The 17,716-nt window shown below is 36.5% G+C and overlaps 1 protein-coding gene across 5 annotated transcripts in view; it reads left to right on the top strand.

The window, feature by feature from the left end:
• Positions 1-17,716, top strand: part of LOC111045476 — an 853,815-nt gene that overhangs the window by 749,348 nt on the left and 86,751 nt on the right. For all 5 annotated transcript variants that reach the window (XM_039441688.1, XM_039441687.1, XM_039441689.1 and 2 more), the window contains exon 4: positions 16,968-17,108. In XM_039441688.1, coding sequence (XP_039297622.1) covers positions 16,968-17,108 — 141 coding nt within the window. The remainder of the gene's footprint in view (positions 1-16,967; positions 17,109-17,716) is intronic.

Below are 17,716 nucleotides of genomic sequence, written 5' to 3'. Positions count from 1 at the left end.
TTTCCAAAAAATGCACAATACTGAAGATGCTATGCTGAAACTAAGTTCCGAAATTTACAATGGCATAAATGAGTACAAGAAGTGTGCTAGCCTCTTCCTTGACATACGAAAAGCGTTTGATACAGTTAAACATGATATATGAATCACTAAATTGTGCAATGCAGGAGTGAGGGGTGTGTGCAACGCCTGGTTCAAAGGTTTTCTGGGGAATAGTTCTCAACAAGTTAAAATTGGCGAAGCCCTTAGTGAGAAAATGTCTATTACTTGCGGTGTACCTCAGGGATCAGAACTTCCCGCTGAGTTTTTTCCTGTCTATATTAATGACTTGTGCAACAGTGACCTCCATGTAGCCATAACTGCATTTGCCGATGATACCGCGCTGAGCTATTGTGCTGATAGAAGAGACCATTCAGTTCAAATGCTCACGAAAGATCTACAATCTTTAAGCTCATGGTTTCAATTAAATTCCTCAGAACTGAATGCAGAAAAGTCCGATATAATAGTTCATGAATTTCGAACTACGGCATTTTGATACATAATGCGAGTGCTAGAGGAGCAGAAGTTGAATGATGATCTAAATGTATGAATGACAATCTAAAAACATAATATGTCTTCATCGGTAGTTTTCGCACTCTGAGAGTGGAATACTCTCACACACTGAGAGTGGAACTAAATCATGACATTGGTAGTATAAATGTTATTATAACTTTTTATTACTTTGAGATACGGTAGGACATTGGCACTTCTGGAACTGAAAATAATCGATATTAGTGATGTATTAAACTCATTTTTGAAAGAAATTGACATTGGTAGTCTTTGCACAAAGCCACAGAAATTATAAGTGTGTTTTTGGTTTATTTTTTATGCTGGGACTCCTATTGAGGCCTTTGCCTCGGGAGTACCTAATTATTTTCTTTCAGATGTTTGTGTGTGTAGAAGTGATATTTTGTTTTTGTTTTTTTTTCACGACATTAGCTATGTACAGACTTTTGTATCACTTAACTATTCATACATTCACTACTCATTATTTTATATTATATTGTTTTTTGTTCTTTTGTACAAATCTTAATGGAAATAAAAATTATTATTAATTATTATTAGATTACTATAAGCACCCTTCAATATGAGTCCAAAAGAAGAAAATCTGAGAAATGTATTCCATAACTTACTGAACTTAGGTCACTGTTCTTTTCATTTATATTGCTCATACTATTCTTTCCACTCTTATTTCGCATTCCACTCATATTTCCAATTTGGTTTTGTGAACTATTAGGTTTTCTCTTTTTGTTGTGTTTAACAGTTCTCACAAACATCTTTGGAATACTTGGACGTGTCTCGGCCAATGACAGAGCTCAACCTTGATTGGTCAGCTAACTGCCAATCGTAGGGCTTTACCCAAAATTCTGCTGCTCACTGTTCAAGCTTTCAGTTTATTGGAGATTGAAAATCTCCGAAACTAGTATCTCAAATTGTTTTGAGATCGCTTCCATTCAATATGGATCTGTTTTATAACATTGTCTCCACAACAAGACAGAAATTGAAAATATGATCAATCGATCATCGAATAACTGAGTTCCCAACAAAAATAAACTGGCTGTTTTCATCATCCATGTTTACCAAAAAATATTGTTAATCTTTAGTGTTTCCATGGACTTCCATTGCACGCCATGGTAGAACTGTTATAAATTATGGATTTCGCACAGCACTGATGCATTGAGATAAATACATATGTTAGAGATCGGTGAGATTCATTAATTTGAGTCTGAGCAGTGAGCTTTGAGCACACCAATTCCGCAGCAAAGCCTCAGCCAACAACCAAACGTGTCTAGACATATAATCGTAGGATTCGCACACTTTCCAAACTCGGATCGCGTTTTCCATTTCATACAAAGCGTGTGCTTTTAATTGCTTTCCTAAAATGTTGCTAAGTTTTTGGATGTCGAAACGATAGCTGCAATAAATCATTCTTCTCTGTGCCAGTTCAGATTAGGATTAGTTCTTCGCTGAACTCACATATAACTTCTTTCCATCGATTTTACACATACTTTGTTGAAAAGCAGGTTAGCTTGATGCTCAACTACGTAATATTATACCTGTTGACTTACTTAGTTAAGGAATACTTTATCTTCTAGCTAGCTTTTTATTGGAAAGTACCAGTTATAAGTATTTTTCTGTCGTCAGGAAAAAGGTGGGTCAAATCTGTTAACAGTCATAGAAGGTTGAGAGGTTACATTGCCTTCCCTCTCACAACAGGGGTTCACTGAAGTATTCTGGTAACATTATATTCTCTAAATCAAGCAACTGTTTGACGGAAATTGATTGGACCAGAGCATCCATTTTTCAGTTATTGTTTTTTATCTGATTGTTAACTGATTTATGAAGACTGAATTAATACTATCGTAAAGTTCTTATAAAAGGACTGATTATAATTTTCATCAATCACAGTATTGCTAATTATTCAAAGAATTTTACAAAGAACGAAAAATGTAGTAATGGGAATGAAGATAAATTCAATTTGAATAACGATTATATAATATTCTGATGTAACTTATTCATTAAATCGGCGGCGTTTCAGCAAAAAATGGTCCATACTCTGAAAATTATATAAAATAATATCCTTCCCATCAATACTTGATCGGGAGATTAGATTTCTTATTATGTATGTTACAATAATTACTGGATCATACACTAATTTACATTAAATGACGATAATGCTAGTTATTCAAAGAATTTTACTAAGTATGAATAATAATTCAATAAGAATAAATATTGAATGCAATTAAAATAACGATAATATAATAATGTGATGTAACTTCATAAATCGGCGGTGTTTCATCAAATAATTGTCGATTCTCTAAGAAGGATATGAAATATTCTTCCCATTAACACACGACCGGGTTGTGATGAATTAGAGCTGTTGGGAATTATAACTCCCATAACAAGTAATGTTCAAATAAGAAACTCCACCTAATAAGTTGAAAACTGGTTGATTTGTATCTTAGAATTATGGGATGAATGAATGAATAAAATTAGAGTGGGTAAAAATGAATACAATATTGCATTGATAATTAAAATTAGATAAATGGAACAAATGTTATAGAGTGGGATTTGAATTAAAATTTTAGAAATTGATTGAGTAATATTGACAATATACAATACTGGAGAACAGAGAATCTTAAGATGGGAAGATGAATATGTATTATGTAGAATGGAGATGGGATGTGGAAAATGGATGAATGAATGAAATGAAGAATGGAAAGGAAGGGAGATTAGAATATTTGTCATGCAGTGCTCTAGGGTTGGACAGACTCAGTCATTTTCTCTATAAGATACTTTTTCAAAGACAGGGTGAAGCCCGCTCGGCTCTCAATGTATCAAATAGAGTTGGGAAGTTTATTCCATTCACGACAAAGGAACGATTTGGAATAGATATAGTGGTTCGATGATTAGGTATCCTGAGAGTATTTGCACCAGCTCTAGTATGGGAAGCGTCTATCCTTCTACCATCGGAAACAAATTTGAAATAGTTAGGATTGCCATATTTTAAAGTATCTCTAACAAATTTGATTATTCTGAAACGTCACTGATCGGAAAGCTTCAGGGTAGTACTAACAAGGTGTGCTGGGGTGATATGTTCATGGCGTTCAAGAGAGTAAACAAAACGTAGACAATAATTTTGGCAGCGCTGCATTTTATCATTGAGTGTAACTTGCATGTCATTGAGGACGGAGTTGCAGTACATGAAATGTGGGAAAATAAGAGATTGGACCAGTAGTAATCGTATACTTCTAGGATGGACATCTTGTAATTTTTCAAGTGAATGCATTGCTGAGAAAACCTTTCTACAGGTTTTATTGACTTGTTCTGACCAGTCGAGGTTTTTATCCATAATGATGCCTAGGTTTTTCACTGAGTTGCAGTGTGGAATCACATTACTATCAACAGCTATTTTATGTATCGAGTTGGAGTCGATATTGTTTACTGAACGTGAGTAATCAATAATCATGGTTTGTGTTTTAGTTGGGTTGAGTCTGAGGCCGTTTCGTCTTGTCCATTCCACTATCGAACTTATGTCTTGATTCATTTTTTGCACGGTTCCATTTAGTTTAGTGATGGGACAACTTGCATGAATTTGAAGGTCATCTGCATATGTATGGAAACTGGAAAGCTTTATAGAAGAGGGGAGGTCATTTGCATACAGAGTAAAAAGAAGAGGACCTAAAATTTAACCTTGAGAAACATCATGTGAAACATTCAACCAATTCGACCTGTTTTCTCCAAGAGAGAGACTTTGTTTCCTATCTGTGAGATATGAGTTGAACCAATCTATTGATTGATGACTAAAACCAAGGATAGCTAACTTTTTCAGATGAACTTTGTGATCAACAGTATTAAATGCTTTGGAATAGTCAAAGAGAGTCAATATTGTACATTTTCTTTGACCCATTGCCAACCTAATATCATCAGTGACACTTGAAAGAGCAGTTTCTCTTAAATGAGATTCACGAAAACCAGACTGAAAGTTATGAGCAGAAAAAGCTCAAGGAACTCAGTAACTTGTGTATGTACAAGTCTTTCAAGTACTTTTGATAGTGCGGATAAGTACTGATAGGTCTGAGGTCTTCAACTCTATTTGGAGATGGAACATTACCCAAAGGACGAACTGGAGCAGCCTTCCAACTTTCAGAAAATGATCCTTTCTCAAGAGACCTATTGAAAATGAATGTGATAGTTGGTAGAACAGCGAAGAGCATTTTCTTGATAAATTTGATTGGAATTCTGTCAGCCCCAGTGGCATTGCTATGGATATGCTGGATTGCTTTGAAAGCTTCTAATTCTGAAATTGGATTGATTGATTGATTGATTGATTGAGTACTTTATTTATGTAGATTACAATATATACTGGCTTATACACTTATATACAATAGCTTACCATACAGCAAAGTTATAGATGAATTTACATAATATAGACTAAGAAAATAACTATTGAACTGTATATGATATGAAAAAGCAATTTGTAATATAATAACTATAGATAATAATCATATTGTTATGCATCTACATAAATTGGCGGAGCTTTGGACATATCAATGTCCATTCTTGGGAAGAATATTAAAAATATCCTCCCCACTAACTCTCTACCAAAACGTTAATTTCGTTATTTAAACTAAGGATTTATTTATTAATGGAAATATTGTAAAAGTTTTAATCAATATGAATATTGAAGAGAAAAAAAACAGAAAATTGATAAAGTAAAATAATTATATAGGTAGATAAGATCAAATAATTGATTAATAAAATGAAGTAGGCTGAAAGTAGATCAGGGTTATCAAATTTCAGTAATATACAGCAGTATGCAGTGGATAATTGAAATAACATGAGTTTATAAAATATATATATATATATATATATATATATATATATATATATATATATATATATACAATTCGTTCTATAACATGGTTTAAAGGTTTATATTGGTGGAATGGGTGAGGGATGGTTGTCATGTGATCGTTCTAGGGCCGGACAGTTTCAGTCATTTGTTCCAAAATATGTTTTTTTAAAGTCAGGTTGAAGCTCGCTCGGCTCTCGATAGATCTGATAGAAACAGGAAGTGTATTCCATGCACGACAGGCACTGACTAAGAAGGATTTTGTGAAAATAGTAGTTCGATGATTGGGTATCCTTAAAGTACTTTCTCCGGTTCTAGTATGTGAAGCATCTATCCTCCTACCTTCAGAGACAAATTTGAAATCATCTTTAAAATAGTTCGGATTACCGTATTTAAAGATATCTCTAACAAGCTTGACTATTCGAAAAAGCCTCTGATCGGGAAGCGTCAATGTTGAACTAGCAATGTGGGCTGGGGTGATATGATCATGGCGTTGGAGAGAGTAGACAAAACGTAGACAATAATTTTGGCAACGCTGTAGTTTATCATTCAGAGTGACTTGCATATCATTAAGAACAGAATTACAATACATTAAATGTGGGAAGATGAGAGATTGAACCAATAATAATTTAATGTTTCTAGGGAGGATATCGTGCATTTTCTTCAATGCATGCATGGCTGAGAATACCTTTTTACAAGTTTTGTTCACTTGTTCTGACCAGTCAAGAGTATTATTCATAATAATGCCTAAATTTTTAACTGAGCTACAGTAAGGAATGTCATTACCATCTACACTAACTTTGTGAATCGATTCAAGGTCAATATTGTTTATAAGACGAGGATATCCAATTATAATGGGTTGTGTTTTGATGGGATTAAGCTTAAGGCCATTTTTCTTTGTCCATTCCACTATTTGGATGGGAGTGGAATTGATCTTCTAATGCTATGTTGAGGTTTGATCATTGAGGTTATTGTAATGATTCCTTGTTTCTGACTCAACAAGCCGATTTGAATGTGAAATGAAATGATTGTTTATATCGTCTAGCTCTAGAGGTAAGTCAATTTGGGTTTTGGATTTCTGTTTGCCAAGACCGAATTATTTGATATCACGCCATAGTGATGAAGAGTCTTGTCAGTCATGAATGAATTCAGGTACCTGATCTTTGAGTTACGTAACTGTTGTTTTACTTTATTTACAAGGCTCTATACTCAATTAGACTGTCTAAGTCAGATGTCTTCCTGAATTTCCGGTGAGCTTTGTCTCTTCTACCCATCATTTCCAGTATGTCGTCAGTCATCCACTATACACGTCGTGTTTTATTTATTCTCAAAAATAGTAACATAAGGCGCATGTTTGTCATATAAGTATAGAGTCCAATTCTCAAAAGTCTCTACCATTTCATCACCTGAAGTTAAGGCTTCAATGTGATGCCATGGAGTCTGAGCTACATCAGACGAAGAAGAGGGTTCATTGAAATGTTTAAAGTCTCTGAAAGTAATGAATTTATGTGCTGGTTTTGGTAGCTTATGAGAGAGCACACAGTAAATAAGATCACGTCCAGAAATAGCTGGGACTGATATTTGTCCTGTTTGAACAACCTCAATGGGATCACTAACTATGAGAAAATCAATGAAAGTGTCAGATTCATTTGTATGGTAAGTTGGATCAAGTGGTAGAATAGTCAAGTTGATGCACTGAAATATGTTAGCGACCTGATAATAGTCAAAGTTGCAATAAGTCATGTTGAAGTCAGTGTTCATATCACTCATGACAAGGACACGGTTATAAGATGGCATGAGCGAAAGCAATGCATTTTCAAAATCAGTAAATTGACCGATTTTCGGGGGACGATAGCAAATTCCAACAAGTAATCTATTAGATCTGGACAAAGATAATTCAAGGAACATGAATTCTGGTCTAGCATAGTATACTGGGTCAGATGTGAGTAATATTTTAGTTTTTATACCGTCTTTGACATACAATGCTACGCCCCACAAGCTTTATTCAACCTATCATTATGGAAAAGATTATACCCAGGCAGGGCAACTTGGTTGGATGGAATGCTAGGTTTCAAGAATGATTCCTAGATACCTATTATACTGAAGTCCTGAAAACGGAATATTGCTCTGAGTTCTTCGATGTGACAACTGAGGGGACAAAGGATAAGCAGTCTTGAAAAGTTTATTGTAAGGCTGAAGCTTATCTGATAAGAAGGCACCCATATCAATGTTAGAGTTACTAACATAGTCGTTCAGATTGCTATAGATCGAGAGCAAGCGAGCTGCTTCTTTATTGGTGCTTAGCATTGTTGGTGAAGCAGATAAAAATTAGTCCAAACAAAGAGCAGAGCATGACAGGAAGGATGAAGTTTAAAAATGAATTAAAACTAAAATTACTTAATGTAGGTGACATAGAAGTCATTGTCCATTTGATGAGCAAGTGCATAATGGATGCATCGTCAGTTTGACTCTTGTTGAAATTCAATAAAAATAATTACACAGTTCGATTAACCTTATTCACAAGACGGTGATGAGCTTCAAAGGGTGATCCTAGTCCGTGCAGAAGTATGATGCAACCTCTTCATGGGCATAGGGAATGTCACGGTGATGAGTGGTGTTGGAGAAATCAGCAGGAACTCAGAGGTTTCTCCTCTATCTTGTACAGATCAGCCATCCTCTCGATGGTATGCACTCTATTGGTGTCCTCGTACTTGGTTGCCACCTTGATCCGTCCGTCAACGCTCCACACGTTGCGATGGCCGTGAAGGTCAGCTGCCGCGTTCAGGATCTTCAGCCTCTCCGACGTCAGATCCTCCCGAATATTGATCCCGGACCCCTTCAGCTTCCGTTTGGCGTCGAAAACCATTCGTCTCGTCCTGTAGCTGATGAAACGGAGGATGATCGGGCGGTCCTTTGGATTTAGCTGTCCCTGCTGGTGAGGCTGACGCTTTCCTACTCTGTGAACCTAACTCCTCAGTGCAGGCTGGTTGCTTGGCTGACTCGGACTAGGCGTTGAGACTAGCAGCGCTGGTAGGAATGCGAGCGGCCGCAGTAAGCTCTTCCACCCAGCAATGGTCGGCGTAGTTCCGCCTAGCGGACAGATTCAAGATTAAATCCAGTTGGATAATTTGATTCCTCAGACATGTCTGAGCCGAGCGGAGTGGCAGTTTAGCTTCATTCGTATTCATCAGTTTCAGTTTCATTCCAGCTTTATCATTTACTATATTTGGTGTATGTTTCATTTACTCGTGTTTCAATGTAATATTATGTATTTCAATTATTATAATTAGTACCTTTTCAATTGGAACCTTTTTCCCATATATATTCCTTTATATTGGAACAGCATAAAGTTTCAGAGTTTTCAATAAAAAGTTGGATTATTTCTGTTTATCTCACGCATACTTCTAGTTAATATTTGGGAGTTGAGCTCTAACCAGAAAACAAGAATGGGTCGACAATCAATCAAACTTTTATTTATCAATATAAAATTATTACATTGATCTATAATAATAGATTATATCATCATCCGAAAGAGGAAAACTAAGCTTAGTCTCCACTATTCCTTCTTTAAATTTCAATGTTAATGGAACTGTTCTATTTAATTCAAGTTGTAAGCTGGGAATAGATTGGAATTTTAAGTATTATTATATCAATAATTACCGATTATTATGGGCTTTTGTCGGCACGATTCTATAAACTCAGTTTTCCAAGAACAAGTATGATGAACGTATTGTTCTTGTATTTTCAGTTGTAAACAAATATAACAATTTTCAATGGAAGAAAATTAGCAATTCATGTTGCTCAAAGTTGATTATTTTACATTGATGAAACACAATATCTTTTTTTGTTCTAGTAAGGTTGTTGATTCACAGACGATACAAAGAAGAATCGTCTTAAATATCACCAAAAATTGAAAAAAAATATATTATAATTACCGTATAGGTATAGTGAGTATATTGCTCGGCAGAAATAGCTTCCTTGAAGTTAGTTGAGGTTCTTTCCAGTAAAGGTTTAATTTTTTGAAGTAATATATCAAATGATTCTATGCTCTTCCTTGCATAGTTGAAAGATTAATCAGGATAACTCATTATTTTTTACAGACAGTAAATTATTCACCATCACACTCTCTATCTCTGTAATACTCATGTACCCACATAATTATAGACATGTATTCATTCCGTACATATGGACTGCACTCACTCAAAAGTGATTTTTTGGAGAGCTACATGTTTTAACTTTGAAATCTAACAAAATAAAACCTCTCTTATATTGAATGAATCTTGAGTATCCCCTCCTTTATATAAGAGATTAAAGAATATAATGATCAAATTCAATAAGCTCAGTTAGTACCGTATAGAATGTAATAATTCTGTATAAGCTACAAATCCAATTGTTAATCATCCAAAAAGGTGAGTGTAATATGAAGCCATGCTTGATGTGCAAGCATTATTCAATTCAATTCAATTCAATTTATTAATTTATTCATTTCAATACTTGCCGCCTTCTGTCTATAAACAGTATTCTGCTATTGAATTATTACTTATTAAAGTTTGCTAAGTCTATCAGGTTTAATACTTGATTCAATACCCGATATCAAAAAAATTGTCTGATGTAAGCAATTCACTAATGAAATATACCTGATTTTGAACCAATAACCTGATTAAAGTTTTTTTTTAAACTAGAATAATATTTTCTGGAATTGATAATATTGAAAAATCGAATTCGTGAAAATGTATCCTCAAAATTTCATCAATTCATCTGCCACCACTTCTGAATCAACACTTTAAACTTTTAAGTATGTCACCAGTAAAACGTTTTCAAAAACACATCCTCAAGACATTGACTTTTTTCATGATGATTTTTAAAATTGAATTTTTTTAATTGTTTTTTGACATTCTGAACCTTATGGCAAAACTTGGTGTCGCAGAGAACGAATCTGCAATCAGAATTCCTCTATCTTGAAAAATAACGAAAAACCCCTGCTGCTGATCATCCAGCAACGTTAACAGTCATCCTGCAACGCGGCCGAAACACTTCCCGTTCAGACAGGCATCTCAAATGACAACTCAGCCAAGCTGTGCGAAACCAGCTTGCACTGCGGTGCTAGGTTGAGAGCGGTTGATGTCCTCCAGGGTGACGGGCAGGTCCAGCTTATCCTTGAAAGCCTTTAGGGTGAGCAGATCAGTGTCCTCTTGGTCCGTCTCAGGGATTCCGAAGATGCGGATGCAGTGACGACGTCCATATTGTTCGAGGTCATCAACCCTCAATCGGTGGTCGACCTCCAGCTCACGAATCCTTTCGTTCAGCCGTTGAATCTCCTGTTTCAGGGCTTCGAACTCCTGAAACACTGCTTGCATTGCTGAGGTAACTGCCTCATTGACAGGTTTCTCGACTTGTTCCTTCACAATTAGGAGAAATTCGTTGGACAATGGCAACACTCCCGAAATAGATTGGCCATGCGGTTCAGTCGGCAGAGTGGAAGTAATCCTTGCCTGCGGGGTACTGTTACGTTGAGCCGATTACGTCCGATGAGCGATTTCCGATGAGCGATTTTGGGGGTTAGCAGTCCGCTGAGCGATCCATTGTTTAGAATGACAATAAGGATAAGCAGACCCTATGAATGGGAGGTATTGGGTGTCATTAGTCATCAGGGACAGTGACAGAGGCAGGCCACAAGCATATGTGTATACTCGCAATATGATATTATATTGATGATGATTGAATCAGTACCTACCACCATTCATAAAAATGAATCGGTAATAATATTGATGAGCAAAGATCGAATAGCTTTCTGCTTCGAACAGTTGAAAATTAATCTTCATTATAGCCCATAATATATTTATACATAAAAATTTACAATTCCAACAAGTTCTATCAATTATCTGCATTTCTTCAAGTGAATGAGTAACACTACTGCAAATTAGGTATAAAGTATCTCACAGATATAAAGAAGATTTAAAATCAACTTCACATCTAAAGCAATCTACATTCATAAGCAATCACAAATTTTAATTTTATGCCAATCTACAATACAGTATAGAAAAGCGAAATGGCTCCCACATTTTATTCAACACATTCCTTACAGATTCACATGAAAGAATAAAATTCGTTTTTATAGAAGGTGGTGGGTTCTGAAGTTCTGATTCAATCATTATCATCAATATATCGTATTGCGAGTATACTTCCTCTGTCACAGTCCCTGATGATTAATGTCAACTAAGTCCTCCCATTCTTAGCGTTTGCCTATCCTAATTTTTATTCCGAACAATGGATCGCTCAGTGGACTTTTTTTTGCTGAATCGCTCATCGTAAATCGCTCATCGGACGACACCATTGAGCCGTTGGTGTGGTTCCGTTGTTCCGGCGGCTGGATTTCACCATGACGTTACTGAAGGTTACTGTGGGTTATAATAAATTCAAAGACAAAAAACTTTTTTCGATGATAGTGAAAAAACCGATTAAACTATTAGAAGAGTAATTTCACTTCTAAAAAGAGTGTGAAAAATAGAATATATCAATGTAAAACTAAAACCGAATCGAACTGTTGAACCCTACGATATTTATACTTTTGTACGGAGCCGAACTGCAGCACGTGTTCACTCACTCGTCATCGGAAGAGACAGGATAGATAGATAGATAGATAGATAGATAGATAGATAGATAGATAGATAGATAGATAGATAAATGACTTTTATTTACACTTTACAATAAAAGTGATGTGGGCGAAATTGAGGCAATAGAAGCCCCCTCTTCCATTTAACCCACGATGATGAGTACAAAAAAATAATAATATACATTACAATTTGAAATTAAATGATAATTAAAAATTATAAGGAAACTACTAAATCAATTTGCTACAAATTGAATAAATTAAGAGGAGAAAAAAGAGAAAACTAAAAGCAAGAAATCTTAATAGTGAAAAAATCTCACTCACACAAAACATTCACACACACACACACACACACCCACACAATCACACTTACACTCACACCTCTAAAGAACATAGAGTAAAACCGCCTAGTTAAGCCCTCCCCCCCCTGATCAACGCCACGACAGCCGCACTGAACCGGCGTTGACTGTCGAGCAGCCTAATATGAGCTGGCAGTGAATTCCACAATCTAATCGCACTAACATGGAATGACTTATTATATAGCTCAGTTCTGTGAATTGGAACGGACAATGAGCATGCTCCACCCCTGCCAACATCACCCATGAAGCGAAACCCTGCTGCCAAGTAATTGGGAGACCGAGATTTCAAGAGTTTGAAGAGGAACATGAGTGCATGGAGACTCCTGTATTCGTGCAGTCTTAGAAGTTTGAGCTGTCCAAAATATTGAGTAATATGTTCGTCGCGTCGTAAACCAAAGATGAAGCGCACACAGTAATTCTGAGCGCGCTGCAATCTCTGAGTAAGTTGAACAGTCATGTCCATAGTCACTAAGTCACAGTAGAAAAAAAGGGGAATATCAATGTTTTAACTAACATGATTTTAGTAGGAAAAGGTAAAAGGTGTCCAATCCTTTTCAAAGAGTTAATCCCAGCTACAACTTTGTTACTGGTCGAGTTTACATGGTCTGTCCAGTCGAGAGTATTTGTAAAAGTCAAACCAAGATTCTTCACCCTGGTGCTGTAGTCAAGTTGAACATTGTTTATTCTTATGCGGGGTAAATCATTAAGGCTTAGTCTAGTCAAGAGTCTTGAGTGACCTACAACCATGACCTGCGATTTGCTCTCATTAATTTTTAAACCATTATTCTCCGTCCAGGTTATCACACGGGCAAGGTCCGCGAAGAGGAACCCCCAAGTCTCACACACTGACGTCTATTCTGCAAGTAGGACCGCACCCATGCCACCGTCGAACGAGAGAAACCCATACCCTCCAGTCTGTACAATAGGATGGGATGGAACACACAGTCAAAGGCCTTGCTGAAATCAACAAGGACAATGAGTGTGAGCTCCCTGCCATCCATTGCTCTGCGAACGTCATCAGCCACCTTGAGAAGAGCAGAATTGGTGCTGTGACCAGACCTGAATCCTGACTGGAAGTCGCTAATAAGCCCCCTACAGCAAATAAATTCACTCATCTGTTTGTGGACAATCACCTCTAGTACTTTGGAGAGCACAGATAGTAAGCTGATGGGTCTGTAGTCTGAAAGGGAGGACGGGTTGGGAGTTTTGTTTAAGGGTATGACTATAGATGACTTCCAATTTTCAGGAAAAACGGAAGTCATGAGAGATGTATTTATGATGTGGGTGATGAAGGGAAGTATGAGGGTGATATGATAAACCATATGTTTTCGTTGTCATTGATTCATTCATAAATATCAAATGTTGTTGATCCGTTACTAGTAGAAAGTCATGTTCAATTTTATTTGATTAAAGCTCTACAAATGAAGAGTTTACTTATTTCAGAGGGGAAGCATAATTTTTATGAATTTCAATGGTAGATCATCAGCCCCAATAGCATTGCTCTTTATTTTCAGTACAGTGGCCAAAACGTCACTTGCTGAGACACCTGAAAAGTAGAATGGCCCTCCAGTTACTTGAGCTGGCAAAGAGTTGATGTAGTCATGGGCACGATCCAAGCCAACTGGTATGTCAGTAAAAAAGTTGTTGAGATCGTCCAGTGAGTGAGACTCAACAGGCCCGCCCCCCTCTCCACCAACTCCAACAGACCTCAGTCTACGCCACTTACAAGCAGATGAACCAGCAGAGGAGATCAGATTTTGGAAATATCTGGATTTGGCGTTTCTGATGGTCTGCTTGCACAAATTTCTCATTCGCTTGTAGCTATTGAAATCCACAGAGCTCTTTGTGCGTCGTGCAACTCTACTACACCGATCGCGCTCGGCCATCATCCGACGTATTTCTCTTGAAATCCATGGAGCAGGATTCCTTGTCACTCTGCGCTGCACAAGTGGAATATACTTATTGAATAAATAGGATACACCATTATGCAACTCATTCACCATGTAATTAACATCATTAGTTGCGTAAATGGTTTGCCAGTTCAATGTCATCCCCTCATTGAATAACTCATGGTAGTTGATGTTTTTGTAATCTCCGTATTCAATGATTTTCGGCTTCTGTTTGGGACTTTTTAAGCCATATACAAGGTAAACCATATCATGAGCAGACAGTGCAGGGAAAGGGATCTGCCCATGGCCAACAGCCGACCGCTCATCACAAACAGCAATCAGGTCCAAGAGCGTATCAGACGTAGCGGTATGATGAGTCGCCTGGAGGGGGAGCAGGGTCATGCCACCAGTATAAAACATAGTCGTGAGTTGAGTCTTGTCATAGGTGTCACGTCCTAGTAAGTCAGTGTTAAAGTCTCCCATTACAGCTATATGGCTGTACGGCAGCATGAGACGCAACAGGGTATCTCCAAAGTCACTCATGATTCCTATATGAGGTGGTCGATAACATACTCCAATCAGCATTTTAACATTATGAGATTTAATTTCAAGGAACATGTATTCGGGTCTATTTGGAATCGATGAATCGGATGAATACTTATGACTCGGCAGCAAGGCGCGCTTAACAAACGCAGCAACACTTCCACCGTTTTTATGTAAGCGATGGTTACGAAGGAGTACATACCCATCAAGTTCCACAAGCCTATTTGAAACGTCAGGTTTCAGCCAAGACTCCGATACCAAGACAATGTCACAATCCTGGCCTCCGAATACATGCCTGAATTCGTCGATGTGACAGAGGAGGGATTGTGCATTCACATGAGCAATCTTCAGTCGGCCGGGAAATGGAGTGACCGCCCGCCTAAGCAGCTCGCCGGTGCTCAGCGCGGCAGCATCGTTATACTGCTGTGTCATTTAAGTTTTAGAATAGATTGGGCATTAATGACGCAGAGAACAAGAAGAAAAAGGCAAAAACTCGGCAGCTTAAAATTAAAAGATTCAAGTTTAAAAAAGACAAACGTACCACATTCACACCAACACATATACAACAAAACAACATTATAATATTGAAAGAGTAATACAAAAATGGAATGCATGCAATGATTTGAGATTGAGAATACTCAATGATCTTACTCGTAACTGGCCAGTGAAATTCGGCTCCATAACTATTATGAATGGAAGAGAAGGGGGAAAAACAGTTGTCTGACTCAATATTAGAAGAAAGGAAGTTTCTCAGCTATATAAATGCTCAATTCACTACCATTTCTAATTGAATGAAATTTATCACAACAACAGAAAATTATTAGTGGATTGGTAGCAGCCATTAATATGAAGAACAAAAGTTTTGAGGGAAGATGCAGTAAAACAAAATAATCATAATGATAAAAATACAGGAAAAATAATGTTGGAATAGAGAGAAAAGTGTTAGGACAGATTAAGTGATGTTACTTTATGAATTATATAACTATTCTGAAATAGTGTAATTGATTAGAAAAATATAGAACAAAACTGAGATGATGAATTGCATGCTGAGGAAAAATAATGATACAAAAAATGAGCGGTTAATCGTTTTGATTGTGACACAGAAAAGAACGAGAGCATGATTTTAAAAAATTAGAGGAAATAACGATATTGTTATCATGTACTCTTGCTGTGAAGATAAACCCTATATATCAGGAAAAAATAGAACAGAGAACAGAGGGAGCAGATAAGAAAGACGTAACCAAGATAACGGGATTACGATAGACAACTAGATGACAATCTATAGATGCTACTCTTCATTCACACACAGAGATAATTATGCAATGTAGACATCAAAATTATTTATGAATTTGACTGAATGGCAATGTTTTGTTGAAGGAGATGTAAGACTGACTCAGATTTTATCCATCCAGCCAATTAAAGAAGAATGGTAATTTAAAAGTTAAAAATTAATTTTCTTCAATCAGTCAAATTGAAATCCTAAAATGAACTGAATTTACTGTGGTAATCGACTGGAAAAGCAATAACTCTTGAATATTATTAACTGCAATAATAATGGAACTATTAATTAACTGAAATGATTAACAATATATGCAAATAAATAATATGTATAAGATAGAAAACTGTTCTTTTAAATTATTTTCCTTGAATTCTTAGTTAATATTTAGTCCAAGGTGACATGCTTATCTGAATAGATACAATCAGTGCTCACGACTCACTGGAATGAGTTCTGTCACCCTCGCGCCACATCACTCTGCCGTCGATCGTCCACGCATTCCTGATGCCCACTCTAGCTGCCACCTCACGGAAGTGAGCATGTCGTCGTCTCGTGAGGTCCTCTCTTATAGTGATATCAGAACCCTTGAGTTGCCTCCTCGCCGATAACACCGAACGCCGAGTCTGGTAGGAACAGGAACAGGAGAGAGAGAGATTGATTAATTGATTTCCTCCATTAAGGGCGGACTTATGTCTGACATTTAAGAATAATTTGAGAGATCTTTACATCTATTCTTAAGTCATCTATGGTTAGCCGAGAAACTTTCCACTCTACAACTGAACCCTGGTCTCCCTTCATTATTTTTCTTTCATTAGCTTCTTTCTGTTCTTCTCTTTCCATTCGAGTGTTCCAAGTATAATAGAGCGATTGAATAAAAGAATATTCTGAACTATTACAGATACATTGACCGACCAGTTGGCTCCATTTATGAGGTGACTGTGGAAGCTTACTATGGTAAAGAGAAGGAGTTACTCAAACTGACAATAAGAGTTACCGAGTACAACAAATTTCCACCGGATTTCAGGTCTTCAAACTACAGGTACACAGGAAATGAATACTTTTGAATGATAATAATTAAATATATACAAGAGGATTCATGTATCTTTCAATTTTATTTGATAATTATTTTAGTTTGAATAGGCTAGAAACTAGTTAATTTCTTCAGTCATCAATAAGAGGATTATTGTAGTCAATCAAATTGGAACGTCTACAATTTGTTAATGAAATCTATCAAGGATTGACTCATTGAAGATATATTGTAATGAAATATCCATGTATCAATATTTATATTATATCAAGTTGATTATCAGAGCCTATTCGAAAATAATGTTTTTTATCTTGATAGTTGGATATGCCGATGAAATACGATATAAATAGTATTTATCACATTTTTGAACGATAAGTTTTCAAAACTAAATTTTTCATGCATCTACAAACCACATTCAAAATAATCCAATCTCTCATACATTAGTCCTTCATTGTAAATAAAGAATGTAGAATTACATTCGTGAGTGTAAATTACGTACAGTGAGTGTATAATGTATGAATTACATTCTATACTCATTGGTCGTACATCGATTCCAACCGGGTGTCAATAGATTAGCTGATAGGATACCAGCGGCATTTTGACCTAGTTCTCCAGCTCAC

The sequence above is a fragment of the Nilaparvata lugens genome, chromosome X (genome assembly GCF_014356525.2).
Source record: "Nilaparvata lugens isolate BPH chromosome X, ASM1435652v1, whole genome shotgun sequence".
Classification (NCBI taxonomy): domain Eukaryota; kingdom Metazoa; phylum Arthropoda; class Insecta; order Hemiptera; family Delphacidae; genus Nilaparvata; species Nilaparvata lugens.
Note: the sequence above shows the minus strand (reverse complement) of the source record. Positions and strands in the feature narration are given on the sequence as shown.